Below are 18,608 nucleotides of genomic sequence, written 5' to 3'. Positions count from 1 at the left end.
GAATAGAAGGGTATGTCGATAGCTGCTCCTAAGAAACCTTCACTGTGGGTCAGGAGGGGGGATGAAAATTTGCCACTGGTCTGACCCTGTCAGAAGCAGTGAGAAGCAAGTCCCAGTTTCTGCAGGCAGAATGGGGGAAAAGATCTCTGCAAAAATCGTTCCCAGCAGCAGAAATTGATATTCAAACTCTCCAGACTCTTCTGGCTCAAAAACTCCTCACTTTCGCCTGTCTCAGCTGAACCTGGCAGCTGCTGCACCTTATAAATCTCACTCCAAGTTATCCTAAGTGCATTAGGAATGTAAATGCAGGAAATTCGGAGCCGCAGCACCACTGGCTCTCATTATAATAAATATTAATGAGGTAAGTCGGGACTAGGTGGGCGGAATGCGGGAAGGATCAAAACCTCAAGTGAACCTGGGGGAAATATTTTAATGGCGGAAATCGGGAGGAAATGGCTTCTCTCCAATTTTCCTGTCGGAAAAAAAATCTGCGCTGTTTATACACTGCTAGTGAGCCAAAATCGGTGAGGAATATCACTCCCATGTATCTTATGTATCAGAGTGCAAAATAATTTTTAAAACCTATGTAGGAAATAAAGAACAAACGTTACTTTGGATATTGAATGTCATGCAAATTTCATTTTTGTTCTGCACGACTCCAAGTATATTGCATAATGTCTAATTTGTAAAGTACAAAGTGTATTAAGGCTCCTACTGGGTTATATATTCCTCCTTTTTGAAGCAGCCTATCCTTTATGCCTGTCTCTAAAGTACTGTCTTATAGTTCTATTATTAGATGACTTGAACCGTGTTGTAAATTTTAGATAAGTTCTGATCTTTCTATTCTGTTACAACTTGCATTTATTTAATGCTCCTCACCTGAAAGAAAACATCTGAATGCTTAATATGGCAGAAAGGTGGTAAATGAGCAGGAAAATAAGAAATATTTGAGGGGAGAAGTATAGAGAGACCAAAGGCACGATCAAGAGGTGGGTTTTTAAGGAGGATTTTGAAGGCAAAGAGGAAGGTAACAAATTGAAGTGGTTCCTAATTCTCCTCCTTTGGCTCAGTGTCAATTTTTGTCGGATTATGTTCCTGTGAAGCACCGTGGATCATTTTCATACATTAAAGGCGCTATAGAAATGGAAGTTGATGCTGTGTTTCAGCTGCAGTCTCTCTCTAAAATATGTTTAGCCTATTGTACCTTACTTACGTGAAGATGGATTTAAACTAAGGCATACTCAAATTGAAAACGTTCTACTTTCAACACTGGCTCTCAGTGGAGGAGGTTAGGTATATGTCTGAATGATCTTGCATGTGATTGTGTAGAAAGTGTTATTTGAAACAAATATGTTGTGAATTTACTTTAAACTGATTCTGACTCAATAAAGCCATAAAATCCATTGTACCAAGTCTGATTAAGAACACAGAAATCATATGATCTATATTAGCATCTGGAAGTGCTGTTTCAGTATAGGGCCAGCTCCAACCTTCAATTAGCAATATAAATGGGATGTCAGGTTGCATGTGGCATTGCATATATTACCAGTGCATGCTCCCAGGTAGGACATGTAGGTAACTGGTCATTTATAACAAAAGTAAATATGGCCCCATTGTGCCCACCAAGCCATGATACAAAAGTAGTTATTTAACAGTAAACTGCCACTGTTGCATTTATGCTCCTGTGAAGGGTCTTGGGATGTTTTACTACGTTAAACGGTGCTATATAAGTGCAAGTTGTTGTACTTACCCATGTTTATGGTCTGTTGAAACTGTTGTTTTGAATTCTTTTTAAGTTTAAGACTTTGGGCCGACTTCATATTTTCAAGATTAACCAATTATCTGGGCAAGCTTAGAAAAAAAACATTCATGGATTAATTGCCACAGTTGCTCTTATTTATGGTGCCACAAGTGGAAGTCAAAATGCAACCGAATTATTTCTGGGTAAGAGGGTAGATACTAAATTGACAAGTCACTGATGCCTTTCAATTGGCATCCATGGCTGAAAAGGATGCTGATTGTTCCTGAAATGAAGTGCAAAGCTGACTTAAGCTGAACTGTCATTCTCCATACATCTGTGGTGGTAAACTTAAAAAATCAAATCTCTTCTGTAAAGTAGAAAATAAAAAAATTACATTGTTTTTGATAATTACAGGCCTGTGACCCTCTCAGCCCAGTGAATGATGCATTGTTTGTGTAGATGGCACAGAAAAATTAGCTGAAAATATATTTATCTACTTTTAGAATTAATGTTATGATAGCTCCTTTTCTTGGTCATAGCTTTATTAAGTCAGAGTGGAGTCTTCTCAGGGATTGGGGGAGGGGGATGTCAATTTGCGTTATGATCTTTCCACTTATTTTCCAGGAAATGAGGGAAGAACTGGATCCTTGAAAAATTAGCTGAATGCATTAGTCGTGTGCAGATGTTAGGCTTACGAACATGAATGTTGTTACCTTGAAGTGGAGTCTAACATAACTCTAGTATAGTACTGACATATGATTAGATGGATTTTCTGTCAGTTTGCTGATCTGCAGATTTGATTTATCTAGTAAGTTGTCTCAGAATGAATAGAACATTAGATCACAAGCTGGAATTTGAAGTGAACTTGTAGGGTCGTTCTTATTTCCTGTGATTCTTGGAACTGGACGAATAGTCAAGTAAAGAAAGTCACCTTCACTCACGGTAGTTTCATTAATCAAAAGTAGTTATTTAATATTCATATGAGCATTCATGAAGCAAAATCAAACCATACATTTGACTTTCCACTATAAAATCCCATTATACACTTAATAATTCGCAACATTATCATGCAATGACTTAATTATTTGCCTGATGTGTGTATAAATTGTTAATACATATGCAACCTTTAAACCAAGGATTTTGCTCATCAAGGCCTGAAGGTTGATCACAGAATCATAGGTTACAGCAGGGAAGGAGGCCATTTGACCCATTGATTCCGCGCCGGTTCTATGCAAGAGCAATCTGGCTAGTCCCACTCCCCCGCCCTTTCCCTGTAGCCCTGCAATTTTTTTCCTTTCAAGTACTTGTCCAGTTCCCTTTTGAAGGCCATGATTGAATCTGCCTCCACCACCCCCTCGGGCAGTGCATTCCAGATCCTAACCACTCGCTGTGTTTTTTAAAAAAAAGTTTTTCCTCATATCACCTTTGGTTCTTTTGCCAGTCACCTTAAATCTATGTCCTCTGGCCCTTGACCCTTCCGCCAATGGGAATAGTTTCTCTCTATCTACTCTGTCTGGACCCTTCATGATTTTGAATACCTCTATCAAATCTCCTCGCAACCGTCTCTGTTCCAAGAAGAACAACCCCAGCTTCTCCAGTCTATCCACATAACTAAAGCCCCTCATCCCTGGAATCATTCTAGTAAATCTCTGCTGCACCCTCTCTAAGGCCTTCACATCTTTCCTGAAGTGCGGTGCCCAGAACTGGACACAACACTCCAGTTGTGGCCAAACCAGTGTTTTATAAAGATTCATCATGACTTCCATACTTTTGTACTCTATGCCTCTATTTATAAAGCCCAGGATCCCGTATGCTTTTTAACCGCTTTCTCAACCTGCCCTACCACCTTCAACGATTTTTGCACATATACCCCCGGATCTCTCTGTTCCTGTACCCCTTTTAGAGTTGTGCCCTCTAGTTTATATTGCCTCTCCTCGTTCTTCCTACCTAAATGTATCACTTCGCATTTTTCTGCGTTAAGTTTCATCTGCCACATGTCCGCCCATGCCACCAGCCTGTCTATATCCTCTTGAAGCCCATCACTATCCTCCTCATTGTTTACTACCCTTCCAAATATTGTGTCAAATGGTATAAGGAACGGAGCTCTTCAGTCCACGAGATCCTCTGCTTCTTGCACAATATTTGACTACAGTGTGCGTTCCTTGTGACTGCTGTTTTCTTTTTATATTGCTTTTACCAACAGGACATAGGATTGGGGAGGGCCATTCTTTGTGTCCAATCGCTCCCTGTTACTATGCCTCAATCATTAACATACCCCAATGATTGACAGTTTAGGCTTTGATCATGTGACTGGAGACCCTTTGATGTAGTAAAGACCATGTGCTTGAGCCATGGAACGTAAAAGGCTCCTTTGCTATTACTGTTTATGGCCTTTCACGTAGAGATAGTCCCTTTCATTTCTATACACATACATTCTTAATGGTCCTGACGTCTCCAATTTTGATTGCTTCAGTGGCTTCAAATCCGTTCCTTGTACCATTTGACCATATGCTGGATGCAATACTATTTGATGTTTTACAAATCCCAGTTCTTTGAACAGATTACCAGAAAGGGATGAGAGGCCCGTGCCTTTTCACACCTATCACTGCTTTCCCGATCCAAAGCCTTTGATGTATGCCCTTGTTGCCTTCTCTTATATTACCCTCTGCTGTGTTGAAAAACTTGTGTTTCCAAAAGCCTATGTATTTTAAAAATCTGACAACCCTTTAAGCTCAATATTATCCATCTAGCTTATTTATTTAATAATCTATCCACAGTACAATGTCTTTGATCCCGAAACTCATACTTCTCCAATGCCATCAGTGTCATTGAAGGAAAACAGGATTTGCGAGAACACAGTTTACTACATTACCGTGTTTGCAGGTTTTCAAATGTCTTTATTTAAAAGGGGCACAGTCAACCCTTTCCTTCAAATGTCTTTTGTTATAAGAGGTTTTGAACCCCACAAACATGAGGCCATTATTAAAATTAGAAGTGCAGCTTGTGTATTAAGAGTTGAGCCTTACTTTACAGAAGTTCACATGAAAGGAAGCCCATTCTACTAAATCAAAAGCAAAATACTGCAGATGCTGGAAATCTGAAATAAAAACAGAAAATGCTGGAAATACTCAGCAAGTCAGGCAGTATCTGTGGAGAAAGAAACAAAGTTAACGTTTCAGGTCAATGACCTTTCGTCAGATCTGCTGTTGCCATTTACAGCACCTCTAGACCCATCTTTAGTTTCTTTACTAGTCCCATTACCACCCTCCTTGCCTTGCATCATCATCCCTTTTGTCATTTAATCACTCCTGCTGTCCATCCTATCAGAGATCTTCCTTTTTGTTTTTTCTTCCCCTCCCCTTCCTTCCCCTCCCCTCCCTGTCTCTGTACTTGCTTAATAACAGTTAAATCTTCAACTTCTTCCAGTTCTGACGAAAGGTCATCGACCTGAAACGTTAGCTCTGTTTCTTTCTCCACAGAGGCTGCCTGACTTGCTGAGTATTTCCAGCATTTTCTGTTTTTAATCCCACTTTAGTAAATACTGAGCACTTCACACCCAGCTGGTTTTCTGTTTTTATGATCCTGTAAAACTCTCCAGTTGGACTAGTGTTCATGGAGGTTAAATTCGATAACCCCTGAATCCGGGCACGGGGGTCGCGGTGTGCAATTAACCCGCTCCCATTTGTGGAGATGCAGGCAGCACGTGAGATTTGTGCTGCCTGGTCATTTACCTGATATCTGCGAGCAGCTAGGCCCAGCTGCGCTGTTGAGTGGCTGTTCACCAGCAAGGGGGCCCCGATATCATGCGAGTGGCAAGCACCACGTAAAGGCAGCCTGCACCTCGTATCTGCAAAATATAAGAAAGGGGTCCGTACAGAGTCTGAATGGAGATCAGACATCGCACATGAAAAACAAAGATGCAGGTCCCGTCCCTATGTTTACAAACTGTTGAGTTATATTAAAACATTGACTAAAGGTTGCGCACTGATAAATCCGATCTGAGTTTGTACCAGGCCTATGAGAGAATGTGCACCGAGGTTCTCTGCTGATGCACTAGAGGCCTTGGTGCAAGAGGTGGACGGAAGGAGGGGCATCCTATATCCGTAAAGGGGGCAAGAGGCCCTCCAGACATATGCGCAAGACACAGTGGGAAGCAGTGGGGGACGAAGTCAATGCCAGGTGCGAGGCACCACGAACATAGATGCAGTGCAGGAAGAAGTTCAGTGCTTTGACACAAGTGGTCAGCGTGAGTGAGGTCAGCTGTCAAGTGGCACCTCCTACCAACTGCACCACTAGCCACATCCACTGCTCCATGCACTACGCCCCCCCCCCATCACCCACATACCAACAAACTCTTTCAATCAGTACTCAACTCTTCAATCAAATGCTTCCTCTCACCCTCGCACATTCCTATTGTTGCAAGCCGCACACCCACAACGTACAGGTCACACACGCTGGCAGCTATTCAACCATGACAGGCACATCACCCAAACATCCTGCAGGACACTCACGGACACACATCTCGCTTCCTTGCGGGAGAAGGCGACGCATAACAGGAGGCAGCAAATGGCAGTGGCATTTAGCCCCTGTTCTGCCATTCAGTGGGATCGTGGTTGATCTGTGACCTAACTCCATATACCCGCCTTAGCCCCATAACTCTTAATACCTTTAGTTAACAAAAATCTATCAATCTCAGATTTAAAATTAACAATTGAGCTAGCATCAACTGCTGTTTGCAGAAGAACGTTCCAAATTTCTACCACCTTTTGTGTGTGGAAGCATTGCCTAACTTCACTCCTGCAAGTTCTGGCTCTAAATGTTAGGCTATGTCCCTTAGTCCTAGTATTCAAGTATAGGAGACCTCCAAAAACAGGCACATATGCATCAGCAGCCAGAAGCAATAATCCAGCAACTAACCTGTAAATCCTGCATGGTCCCTTTAAATAGCACTGGTTGGGGTCCTCCAGGCACTCCCAAGACATGTTCAGATGCTCGTGAGTAAGACGATGCGTTGACTGGAGCGTTGATTGCCAACGTGGTATCTATCCCTTTAAATCAGTGCTGCACACTGATCTAATGCATATTCTCCTTACTTTACATGGCACCAGCGTTTGTTATCTGCACGTGCACAAACACCTTTGCCAAGATACCGTCTGGTGCACGTCATGCTAGAAGCGGCGCGCGCATTCCGGACGCCATTTTGGGACCTTAGGAGACCACGTAGCGCCTGAAAAATGAGTGCTACACGGCCCAATTTCTCGGCCCATGTTTTTAAAAATAGAACTTCTTGGTGAACTTGCCCTTTCTTTTGTTAGGCACCTAATATGGATTGTACTGAATCGACTTTTCTGGTTTTCACAGGTTGCAGGTGTACCATGAATTGAGGGAAGAATTAGCAAAGGTGAAGAGTCTGGAGGCCATTGCACAGGTCAACAAAGAACTCAAACGAAAATGTCAGGTATGTAGGAACATGACAAAACCTAAGTGGGGTTGTGCTGTTGAACCCAAACAGAATTTCTAATTTTTAACTCATTCTTTAAATTTATAAAGAAAGACTTGCATTTATATAGCGCTTTTCACAACCTCAGAACATCCCAAACGTTTTACAGCCAATTAAGTACTTTTGAAGTGTAGTCACTGTTCTAATGTAGGAAATGCGGCAGCCAATTTGCGCACAGCAAACTCCCACAAACAGCAATGTGATAATGACCAGATAATCAGTTTTGGTAATGTTGGCTGAGGGATTAATGTTGGCCAGGACAACAGGGAGAACACCCCTGCTCTTCTTCGAAATAGTGCCATGGGATCATTAACGCCCAACTGAGAGGGCAGAGATGCCTCGGTTTAACGTCTCATCCAAAAGACAGCACCTCTAACAGTGCAGCACTCCTCCAGTACTGCGCTGGAGTATCAGCCTGGGTTTTGTGCTCAAGTCCCTGGAGTGGGATAAATACATATATATTATAATAACCTCTCTGTTGCAGTAAAGTATTGAAGGTTCATCCAAGGGGAAATGTTTAACCTGTCCTGAGAAAACATATATATAGTGCAATATATATATGTTTTCTCAGGACTAACATTCTTTTCATGTAAAGATGTACAGTCTGTAATGTTAGGACATTTATTATAGAGTAAAATTGGGCTGGAGCAGTAATAATACAAGCTCAGCTGAAAATAAAATGGGTTTTGATTTTGTGAAAATGAAATGAAAAATTTCAAAAGGTTTTATAAATACCTGCATAATTTCACTACATCCAGTGCACAGAGGAAATCGTCCCTCCAATTTCCTTAAAAGCGGCAAGTTGGAACAGAACTTTTTTCTAATATAATGCTCTGGCTTTAAGAGCATTGTGGTAGCATCTTACAGTGGCGCTGCTTTCGACTGTTATGAGCTGCATCACGTGACCAAGTATCATTCCCAAATAAAAATGACTGATTGTACTGACTGCCATTGAGGAGAACCATCTTAAGACCAACATGAGATTGGAGAGAGGAGATGTTTTATTGTCACATTATAAGATATTTTGAATAAGGTTGCTCTTTGAGAAAACTCATAATCCTGTTTATTTTTTTTAAGTAATTATATAATGTGGCTCTCTTCTACATGTAATAAAAATTGCTTAGCTAGTGCCAAAGCTACTCTGACGTGTAGGAGGGATGTGTGTGAATGCAATATCAGGACAAAATAAGAACCCTTAATGGTTTCACTGGCCTATGATGCCAGTGAAACTCAAATCATACAAAAGAGGTGAAAGTAGTTCTTTTGGGTCATTTGAAATTAAATGCCAGTACAGTTTGAGGTTTTTTAAATGTTAATACTTTAAACTTTCAAAAGCCAGCAGGACACCCCCTGCAGTTATGCTACAGCTGACGTGCAGTGCTAACAGTACAAGATCATCAACTCTGGATGGGTGAGCAGCGAGGTGAGTTGGAATCTCAGCTGCTGCTTCAAAATTGAGGCCCAGGCTATTTTAACTCCCAGGCCTCATTTAATACCTGCTGGCAGACTTCCTGCCCGTTCCATACACCAGGGATGAAAGACTTCAGTTATGTGGAGAGACTAGTGAATCTGGGGTTATTCTCCTTAGAGCTGGGAAATTTAAGGGGAGATTTGATAGAGTAAATAAGGAGAAACTGTTTCCAGTGGCATAAGGGCTGGTAACCAGAGGACACAGATTTAAGGTAATTGGCAAAAGAACCAGAGGTGACATGAGGAAAATTTTTTTTACGTATGATCTGGAATGCACAGTCTGAAAGGTTGGTGAAAGCAGATTCAATAATGACTTTCAAAAGGGAATTGGATAAATACTTGAAGGGGAAAAATTTACAGGGCTGTGGGGAAAGAGCAGGGAAGTGGGACTATTTGGATAGCTCTTTCAAAGAGCTGACACAGGCATGATGAGCCGAGTGGCCTCCTGTGCTGTATCATTCTATGATTCTGTGAAGGTAGGTGGCGGGTTTGGCTTCAGGGGTCACCTCACGGGGGATCTAAGCTTTCCTTGCTCAGGGGTCACCTTACGAGGAGATCTAAGCTTTCCTTGCTCCTCCTGGCCCCACAAGGAAAATTTTAAAAACTTACTGTTTGGGCCTCATCTGGACTCAGCTCCTCTTCCCTCTACCTTCAACTGGCAAGAAAGTCACTGCGGCTTACCCGCTCAGGCCACCAATTAAAATTGCATTGGTCCCGATGATGCCATCAGGACCTGACGTGTATATGTAAAGGACCCTGCCAGCTTTGGGTGGGTGTCCTTATGCCTGCTTTCGGAACGGTGGAATCCTGGTAGCTTTCCAGCAGGTAAGTAATCTGGGCGATTTTAACTGCCTGATTTCACCTGGTTTCCGCTGGTGGGTAGGGTTAAAATCACGTCCCACGTTTTTCGGTTGAACTTGCTATGAATGCCAATGTGCTGATTTCTGCAAATTTGGCAGCACATGCTGCTTATTTAGCACTTGGCTTGATGCAAGCAATCAAATATGCATTATAATAGCAGCTTAAGTAAAGAATTGATTTTTATTTTCTCAACCTCTGCGTGCAAATAGGAAAACACCTCATCCATCATTGGGGTTTTTGCTTCTTTACATTTCTACACTTTCAGTAAGGAGGTATCTTCTCCAGATGCCAGGCTGAATATGGCTGCATACCCAATTCTTTTTACTCCACTTCAATAAGCAAGTCTTTTCCTCAGTGTTCCCACAGCCTAAGCTTAGTATTGACAGTGCAATAGATTTACTAGGATCATTCTTTTAGCTAAAATTTGAAAGGTTACATCCAAAACATTAACGTATCTTTATCTCTCAGTTGCTAACTGACCTGTTGTGCATATTCAGCATATTGCTTTTTACTCCAGAGCATGCATGATCAATGCTAAACCTTTGGTTTAGCATTGGTTTAGCATTGGTAAGGTGAACTTCCCATACAAGGCACTGTCATTTGAAAGGATGTTAGTCTATATGGGTGTAAGGTGATTCATTAACGAGGACAGCAATGTATTGGAGCTATTAGCTGCAGCAATCTTTGAAGTGCTCCATTCAACTAAACTTGCACTCTCTGGGGTCTTCACCCCATCCCAGCTAGACACAACTGTTTTAAGGGTCTGTAGCCCCACTTACACTTCTGGCATTGATCACTGATGGGGTACGAATGAGGTGCACATTTAGGAGTAGTTTGGGCATTGGAAGTAGGACCTTAAGGGACATAAAACAACTCAAATTTAGAGCAGTGCGGCTGGCTGTCAATTACTTTGAGCATAAATTATAGACAATCCATTCAAAGTATGGACCAACTGCAGCACAGTGGCCCAATAGGTGGGTCATCGGTTCCCTAATTTCTGCCTGGATGTGTTTCAAATTTAACACTGATGCAAATGGAGATCAGTGACTGATGAAAGAGTGCAGAACAAAAAAGTGCGTACCTTCAACAAGGCTCAGGTGTAGCTGGATGAATGGACCCATTAACCAGAGGCAATGAAACAAGAACTTACATTTTTACAGCATCTTTAATGTAGAAAATTGTCCTATGTTGCTTCACAGAAACATAATGTGACAGCAGTTGACGCTGAGCCAAAGAAGGAGATAATTAAGAGGGGTGACTAAAAGCTTGGTCAAAGAGGTAGATATTAAGGAGGGTCGTAAAGGATGAGAAGCAGGTTGAGAGGTAGAGAGGTTTAGGGATGAAATTTTAGAGTGTAGGGCCTAGGCAGCAGAAGGCATGGCTGCCAATGTTGGGGTGAAGAGAGTAGAGGATGAATAAAAGGCCAGAGTCAGAAGAATGCAGAATTCTTGGTTGGGGGGGTGGATGTGGTTTGTCGGGTTGGCAGAGGTTACAGATTATAGGGAGGGCAAAGCCATGAAAGGATTTGAACACAAGGATGAGAATTTTAAATTTGAAGTGTTGGGGTCCAGGAGCCAAAGTAGGTCATTGAACACCAGAGTAATGGGTGAGTGGGATTTGATGTGATTACAGCAGCAGGGTTTTGGATTAGCTGAAATTAATTGAGGGTGGGGTTGGGAGGCCATAGAGGAGAGCATTGGAATAGTCAAGTCTTGAGGTGAGGGGGGAAAGGAATTTTAAAAAAGTTAAGTTATAAATTAAAAATAAAAAACACTTCTGGAAATACACAGCAGATCAGTCAGCATCTATAAAGGGAAAAGACAAGTTAATGATTCAGTTATAACCCTTCATCAGAACTTCTTTAGGAAAGAAAGTGGACAGGAGAAGAAATAGGCCAAAAAGTGACAAAAGCATCAGTCCTTACTTCTGGAGTTTATGAAACTCAGAAACTATTTTGGACATGAACAAGGGATGAGGCTACACACAGTCTTCTGTTCAGATTAGGTAGGGCTGGTCCAACACATGAAGTTCAGTGAATCTTCAGTGCTGATGTCAGAGTCTGGAAAGTGTCAGTCTTGAAAGCTGGAAAGAGGCTGTGAATTAGCATGGTTGGGTGGTGGCACTTGAATAGAAGTGTGATAATTTAAAGTGACAGTGTCCCTGAGAGTGATTTTTTGCTTAGTGCATGGGGGCACTTTCATATTTGTATGTGGAGGTCAACTTCACTCAAATAAGAGGAAGATTTTACCTTTGGTAAGTAATCTACCATTAAGAGGATAGTTTTGACATGCTTAATAAGCAAGGACTTACAGCATTTGTGCTAATTTTCTTGCATTATGCTATGCAAAGATGTATATCAGGCAAACGTTATTGTTTATAACTGTTTCCTGATTTCTGTAGGATGAAATATCTAATTGGAAGGAAGAAGAGGCTAAAGAAAACCGTTTGCCTCTCCCTCACTGGATCTGTCAGCCATATGTCCGACCAGGGTAAGGGAGATGTTTTAATATGTGTTTAGAGTATTACACAAATAAAACATTGCTGCATCAGTAGCCACCCATCGATCCAGGGTGGAGGAGAAGTTTTACAGTCGGTCTAGAGTTTGTCATCTGAGTTAAGGAGACATTCGTCTTGATTATTGGGAAATTATAAATTAGTGACATACTCTCACTGAAAAAGAGGCTAACATTTTAAAGCTGGAATGATGTAGACTCATTTTGATTGAATTGGCGGGGGAGCGGAGAACAGAGAGACTGGGGATAACTTTAACTTTTGGTGATAGTGTAAAACGGCCGATATCGCATCGGCTGCCCATTCAACACCTTGCCTGATTTTCCTTTCCATTGAAGTCAATATAAAGGTAAATCGGGCGAGGGATATAACTGGCGGCCGAACTGATAGCGCCCATTTTACACTATCATCAAAAGTTAAAATTACCCCCAGTGTGTCTACTGACACCTCTCCTAAATGATAAGTGATTAGCTTTTAGGAAAAGGTGCCTGAGAACGAGAAATCTGTATGGCTGCCTCAGCAACAGTTGACTGGGGGGTGATGGAATTTCTTGAGACTGACACTGTAAGGGAGTTGACAGGAAGGGCGCAAAATATTGGGAAAATAGTTAAAGATAAATCTTTAATTGCTGAGTTCAGTGTGAGGCTTGGAACATAGAACAGCATTTGGCTTGAACTAGACTCTTGAGAAGATGCTATAGTCTGCTTCAATTATTTTTTTTCAGTTTTATAGTGATTAAAGTATCCCTTGGAGCAGAATCAGCACTGAAATTTTGGTCATAATTAATTGTTCCAATCTAAATGATTTACAGTGAAGAAAAATGACTCTGTTTTTTGCTCAACTTATTAAAATACTGATGGGAACAAAGGTATAGTAGATGATGTCTGCATTCTGTAATTTACGCACTTCCTAATCCTACACAGTTGAAGATAATCGCGCAACTTAATGCGGTAAACAATTGAAGGGAGTCGTTTAATCATCAAATAACCTAAGCAGAACTGGTACAGCGCTAAGTAACGCACGCACAAAACACCAATCTCAGCTTCTCCCCTCAAAGCCAGTCCTACCTGAGTGCCACTAGTACTTGAAATATTTCCAGTCGTGGCATACTGTAGGCATATACCTATAGTATGCGGAGTCTGGATCCACCTCCATTAGTGGTAGGATTGCCATTTTAAGGGTGAGGGGCTCAGTTTGCATTGATTTTTGGCAGTAAATGCTTACACAGGGATCAGACCCTAAAATGCTGAGGTCTGCCATGTATTATTCATCAAACGATGAGTTTTGAATCTCAGGCTGTTGGGAGGAGGAAAGAAGCACTGGGGGTAATTTTAACTTTTGACGATATTAGATCAGCCGCCCGTTGTACACCTCTCCTGATTTTCGTTTCCATTGAGACGGCTTTTTAATGGTCTCCTCGCACTTCAATTTGGGCCCTGTACTTAGTTGCTGAAGACCTTGGCCTAGGTTCACTGGGAGCCATGATGTTGTCTTCGGGCTGCTTCTGCCCTTTTAAGATCCCTTGCTGCCTGTTCAACTGGAGCAATAGCTTCCCTGCTGTCGCACTGTCGGGATTCTCCTTTTAGCAACACTAGAACTCTGCCCCAAAGAAGAGGATCCAAAGACTAAATGTATCATCTCTTACTCTAATTCGTTTCCAGGACCTCAAAACTGTGGTACAGTTGGCATCACCTAATCACTACTTCCAGATTTATTTAATCTCTTTTTCTCTTTTATTCTTTTCAACTTAGATGGTGCCCCCACCTTCACCTTGATTTATCAGTTTTAAAAATGAGGAAGCGTCATTTCTTCATTTCCAACTTTTTTAAATATACAATTGCAATTTTACTTCAGTATAGAATTGCAACAGGAATAGTAATTTGTAGTGTTCGATCATTTTGCAACAGCTTTCTTCCATTTAGAAGTACGACTTTAAATTCCCATCACTTGGGAAAGGAAAGAGTTGCTTCGACTGTCGATCTCTGCAAGGGAGAAATATGCCATGTTCCTCCTTCAGCTCCCATGAGAGGATGTCATGTGGATTCCCATAGGTAGTTGATGTGACTGTGCAAAAATTAGGTAGAGATGTCCATGATGATAGCCTCTGGCGGTTGTCTTATTGAATACCCAACCATACATTTCTCTTAATAAAAAAAAAGTATAAAGAATCCTACAGCAGTATGATAAAAATACTTTTTCCAGAGCTGCAGTTCAAGTCACTAAAACAATAATCAACTTGAAGTACTACTTTCTTTAATGTCATTACAGGTTTAATAAATTGGCAGTGGAAACTGTATTGACTAACTGTCCTTCGTGGTTACTAGTTGACTGAAAAGTTGTTTTTCATTGAGCCACCGTTTGAAATTCCCTGTTTATCTTGGTTAAACCTTCTGTTCTTCTCTCGAGTTTTCTCTGCAGTCAGCACTCTGCAGTTTTAATTTGCTGAAGCATGCTTGAATGATGATGTGGTTTCCTTTAATGCTACGGTGTACTGCAGGTACCTGTGGAGCCTTAGCCAATAAGCAGAGGTTATACACATAGTCAATCCTCCCTCACTTTCACCCAATCAACTAAAATTTCATATTGGTCATCCCTCTCAGGAACAGTATGGTAAATATTTAGGAGGTGGGGAATAATTGAGTTACGAAGTACATTAGTTGAAGAAAAATGTGTGGCATAATAGCTAGGTAGTAAATTATTACTGTGGAAATGTAATTTAATAAGGTTGAGAAATTGTTTATTATCTTCTGAGTCCAGAACTGATCACCTATTTCTTTTTTATTTGTAAGTCCTTAATACTGCTTAATACTTTTAAATAACAAAGTAAAGCCTAGATTTTCTTCTTAGTGGATCTGCTGGTGTTAAGTTGGCTAACCTACCATTGATCCCAGGTTCAGCCTAATTTAAATAGTTTTGGCAAGCTCCCAGTGGTATTCCCACCTGTACTTGGGAGCTCACTACGGAGGAAGGGGGAGCTCGCCACTTGAGGAATGCAGCAGCATAAGGGTCGCAAGCACACTCAATTTAAAAAACAATTCCTGGTGTGATGAAGTAGCAAAATTTACCAATGTAGAGTTGCCACTCCATTGTGCTGCAGTTGATCAGTTATCCTGCCTTCTTCATTTGAAGTTTTGATGCTGTACTTCCTCCCTTGGCAATGCTGGACACCCCTTGTATGCAGGCATTGTTAGTGTCCAGACACCTCTTGTATGCAGGCATTGTTAGTGTCCAGACACCTCTTGTTTGCAGGCATTGTTAGTGTCCAGACACCTCTTGTTTGCAGGCATTGTTAGTGTCCAGACACCCCTTGTATGCAGGCATTGTTAGTGTCCAGACACACCTTGTATGCAGGCATTGTGAGTGTCCAGACACCTCTTGTTTGCAGGCATTGTTAGTGTCCAGACACCCCTTGTTTGCAGGCATTGTTAGTGTCCAGACACCCCTTGTTTGCAGGCATTGTTAGTGTCCAGACACCCCTTGTTTGCAGGCATTGTTAGTGTCCAGACACCCCTTGTTTGCAGGCATTGTTAGTGTCCAGACACCCCTTGTTTGCAGGCATTGTTAGTGTCCAGACACCTCTTGTTTGCAGGCATTGTTAGTGTCCAGACACCCCTTGTTCGCAGGCATTGTTAGTGTCTAGCATTGCTAAGGAAGTAATGACTGAAAATGTGACATATGAGGTCACGCCATTACTACCACTGCCTCTTATGGCTTCAATGACCGCTGTCACTTCTGGAGAAAAATCCAAATCATGGGAAAATGAGCAAGGAACTAGTCATATGGAATGTCACCCAATTTTCTGCCCCAATATCGCTGTTAAAGTGGTGGTTAAGAGGAAGAAAATTCTGCCTTTAGGTGTCTTTATATTTTGGATAGTTTTTTTTTAAGTCACTGGGATTACTTAGATGAAATTATCTACCTTGTATCTAAGATTGTCTAATTATAAGTTACGAAAGTTAAATAAGTATACTTGCCTTCATCATAAAACAATTAAAAGGATATATGGGGTGCTCCTAGGAAATGCATCTGGGGAAATCATGGGTGTACTGGATGTGATACAAAAAAGTTTTGTTTGACCTTTTTATCTTCTCTTGCCACATGGTACCCAGTAAAACCATCTTAAATCTCGTCTTTTCATTTTCTTTTTTGAATCTGCATTTTTTTTTCAGCAGTGCAAAATAAAACTACTTTTTATGGTACGTTGTGTGAGGTTGGACCTAAGACCATGGATCAGAGTATTTTCTAAATGGTGAGAAACTAGAAGTTGTAGAGGAGCAGAGAGATTTAGGGGTCCAAATACAGAAATCACTAAAAGCTAGTGAACAGGTACGAAAAATAATTTAAAAGGCTAATTTAATGTTAACCTTTATCTCAAGGGGAGGTGGAATGCAAAGGGGTGGAAATTATGTTACAGTTATATAAAAATCTGGCTAGACCCCATTTAGAGTACTGCCTTCAGTTCTGGGCACCGCACCTCAGGATATATTGGTCTTGGAGGGGATGCATAGAAACTTAGAAAATAGGAGCAGGAGTAGGCCATTCGGCCCTTTGAGCCTGCTCCGCCATTCAATATGATTATAGCTGATCCTCTATCTCAATACCATATTCCCGCTCTCTCCCTATGCCCCTTGATGTCTTTTGTGTCTAGAAATCTATTTAGCTCTTTCTTAGATATATTCAGTGACTTGGCCTCCACAGCTTTCTGTGGTAGAGAATTCCACAGGTTCACCACCCTCTGAGTAAAGAAATTTCTCCTCATCTCAGTCCTAAATGTCCTACCCCGTATCCCCGAATCCCACAGCGCAGATTCACCAGAATGATACCGGGGTGAAAAGCGTTAAATTATGAGGATAGTTGCATAGACTAGGCTTGTATTCCCTTGTGTATAGAAGATTAAGGGTTGATCTAATTGAGGTGTTTAAGATGATTAAAGGTGTTGATAGGGTAGATAGAGAAAAACTAATTCCTCTGGTGGACGAGTCCAAAACCTTAAAATTAGAGCTAGGCCATTCAGGTGTGATGTCAGGAAGCACTTCTTCACATAAAGGGTAGTGGAAATCTGGAACTCTTCCACCCCCCCCACTTCCAAAAAAAAAGCTGTTGAGACTAGGTCAGTTGAAAATTTCAAAACTGAGATTGATAGATTTTTGTTAGGCAAAGGTATTAAGGGCTATGGAACCAAGGCAGGTAGATGGAGTTAAGATACAGATCAACCATGATCGAATTGAATGGCAGAACAGGCTCGAGAGGCTGAATGGCCTACTCCTGTTCCTACGTTCCTATTATGAATAGATTATGCCTAATGTAGATATTGCTATTAAATTCACTGTGTCTGTGCTGTACCACTCAAAATGGTATTGGATGATGAGTTAGAGCTTAATAATCACTCGTCATGCCCCTGGTTAGCAGGAAAATGAATGCAAGATACTGGAATCTCTTTTGACAATTACTTTGAGTATGATATTTCAGGAGAAGTGGACCCATTGGCTATACCCACTGTAATGGAAAATTACAATGTATGTCTGAACAAAAAATAATTTGCTTCAAGGCATTCAGATTTAAGAAAACTTGGATTAACGTGGACCTTTAATGTGTTCTTTTGAAGTGTTCTTGAGTAATTAAATAATACAGTGGAATCAACAGTTTTCTGAGTTCTTGCATACTTCAAAGACTCATAAAATCTTTCATATAATTTAAAAATGATTTCTTCTTGTTGCTGTCCACACAATATTTATATTAGTCAATATTATGAATATATATCTTCCAAAAGATTTAAGAGTGTGATTAAAGGATGTTGCTGAGTTGGAAATGTTTTGCTATTCCAAATCATAGAGTATTGATCTATAACATCAAAATTTTCACCAAAGAACTCTCAGTTCCACTTCCTACAACAGCCATCCTTGTGGTCTCTGAGTATTGGATTATGAGCAATTTTGTGCTATTGGGTCACACCCACAAGGAATTGAGTAGAAGCTGCCCCAATGTAATTTCAAGTGTGACACTTAAAGCTGAGGGCAGAGGATTTTTTGGCATAAGGTTAAGGTTGGAGTTGAACCCAGACCCCAGAGGTGAAAGGTCAGTGCGCTTCACTACCCCGTCTTCCTATACCTCCATATTTATTGCATGTTCTTGTTAGCGATAAACAAATTTCCTGCTAATCAGATCAGCTTAAGGTCGGCCTTGGCTCAGTGGTTGCGCACTCACCTCTGAGTCAGAAAGTTGTTGATTCAAGCCCCACTCAAAATGACTTGGGGAAGCCTCTTAATACTTTATGGAAATTTTGAGCCAAGGATAACAGGGACATTTTTATCCAGCCAAATTTGTCATTAACGGGACAGTAAAGGCCTCAAAATTTGGTCTGTAGACTTACTGCCCTTTTAACATCAATGCTTTGGCTGCTGTCATTTTTAAAGGGGGCTTTTCATGAGTAGCTGGAGCGCATAGTGTTTCAGGTGGTATAGGCCCTTTTTGCTATGCAAGTGAGGGTCTTATTTTAAGATACACACGGGCGAAAACCACGTGTCC

The 18,608-nt window shown here is 41.2% G+C and overlaps 1 protein-coding gene across 2 annotated transcripts in view; it reads left to right on the top strand.

Annotated features, from left to right (window-relative positions):
* dus1l (dihydrouridine synthase 1-like (S. cerevisiae)) overlaps positions 1–18,608 on the top strand; it is a 75,857-nt gene that overhangs the window by 25,312 nt on the left and 31,937 nt on the right. For both annotated transcript variants that reach the window (XM_068004161.1, XM_068004160.1), the window contains 2 exons: positions 7,103–7,199; positions 11,973–12,061. In XM_068004161.1, the coding sequence (XP_067860262.1) occupies positions 7,103–7,199; positions 11,973–12,061 (186 nt within the window). The remainder of the gene's footprint in view (positions 1–7,102; positions 7,200–11,972; positions 12,062–18,608) is intronic.

Source organism: Heptranchias perlo, chromosome 23 (assembly GCF_035084215.1).
Source record: "Heptranchias perlo isolate sHepPer1 chromosome 23, sHepPer1.hap1, whole genome shotgun sequence".
Taxonomy (NCBI): Eukaryota; Metazoa; Chordata; class Chondrichthyes; order Hexanchiformes; family Hexanchidae; genus Heptranchias; species Heptranchias perlo.
This window is presented reverse-complemented; position numbering and strand designations above follow the sequence as displayed.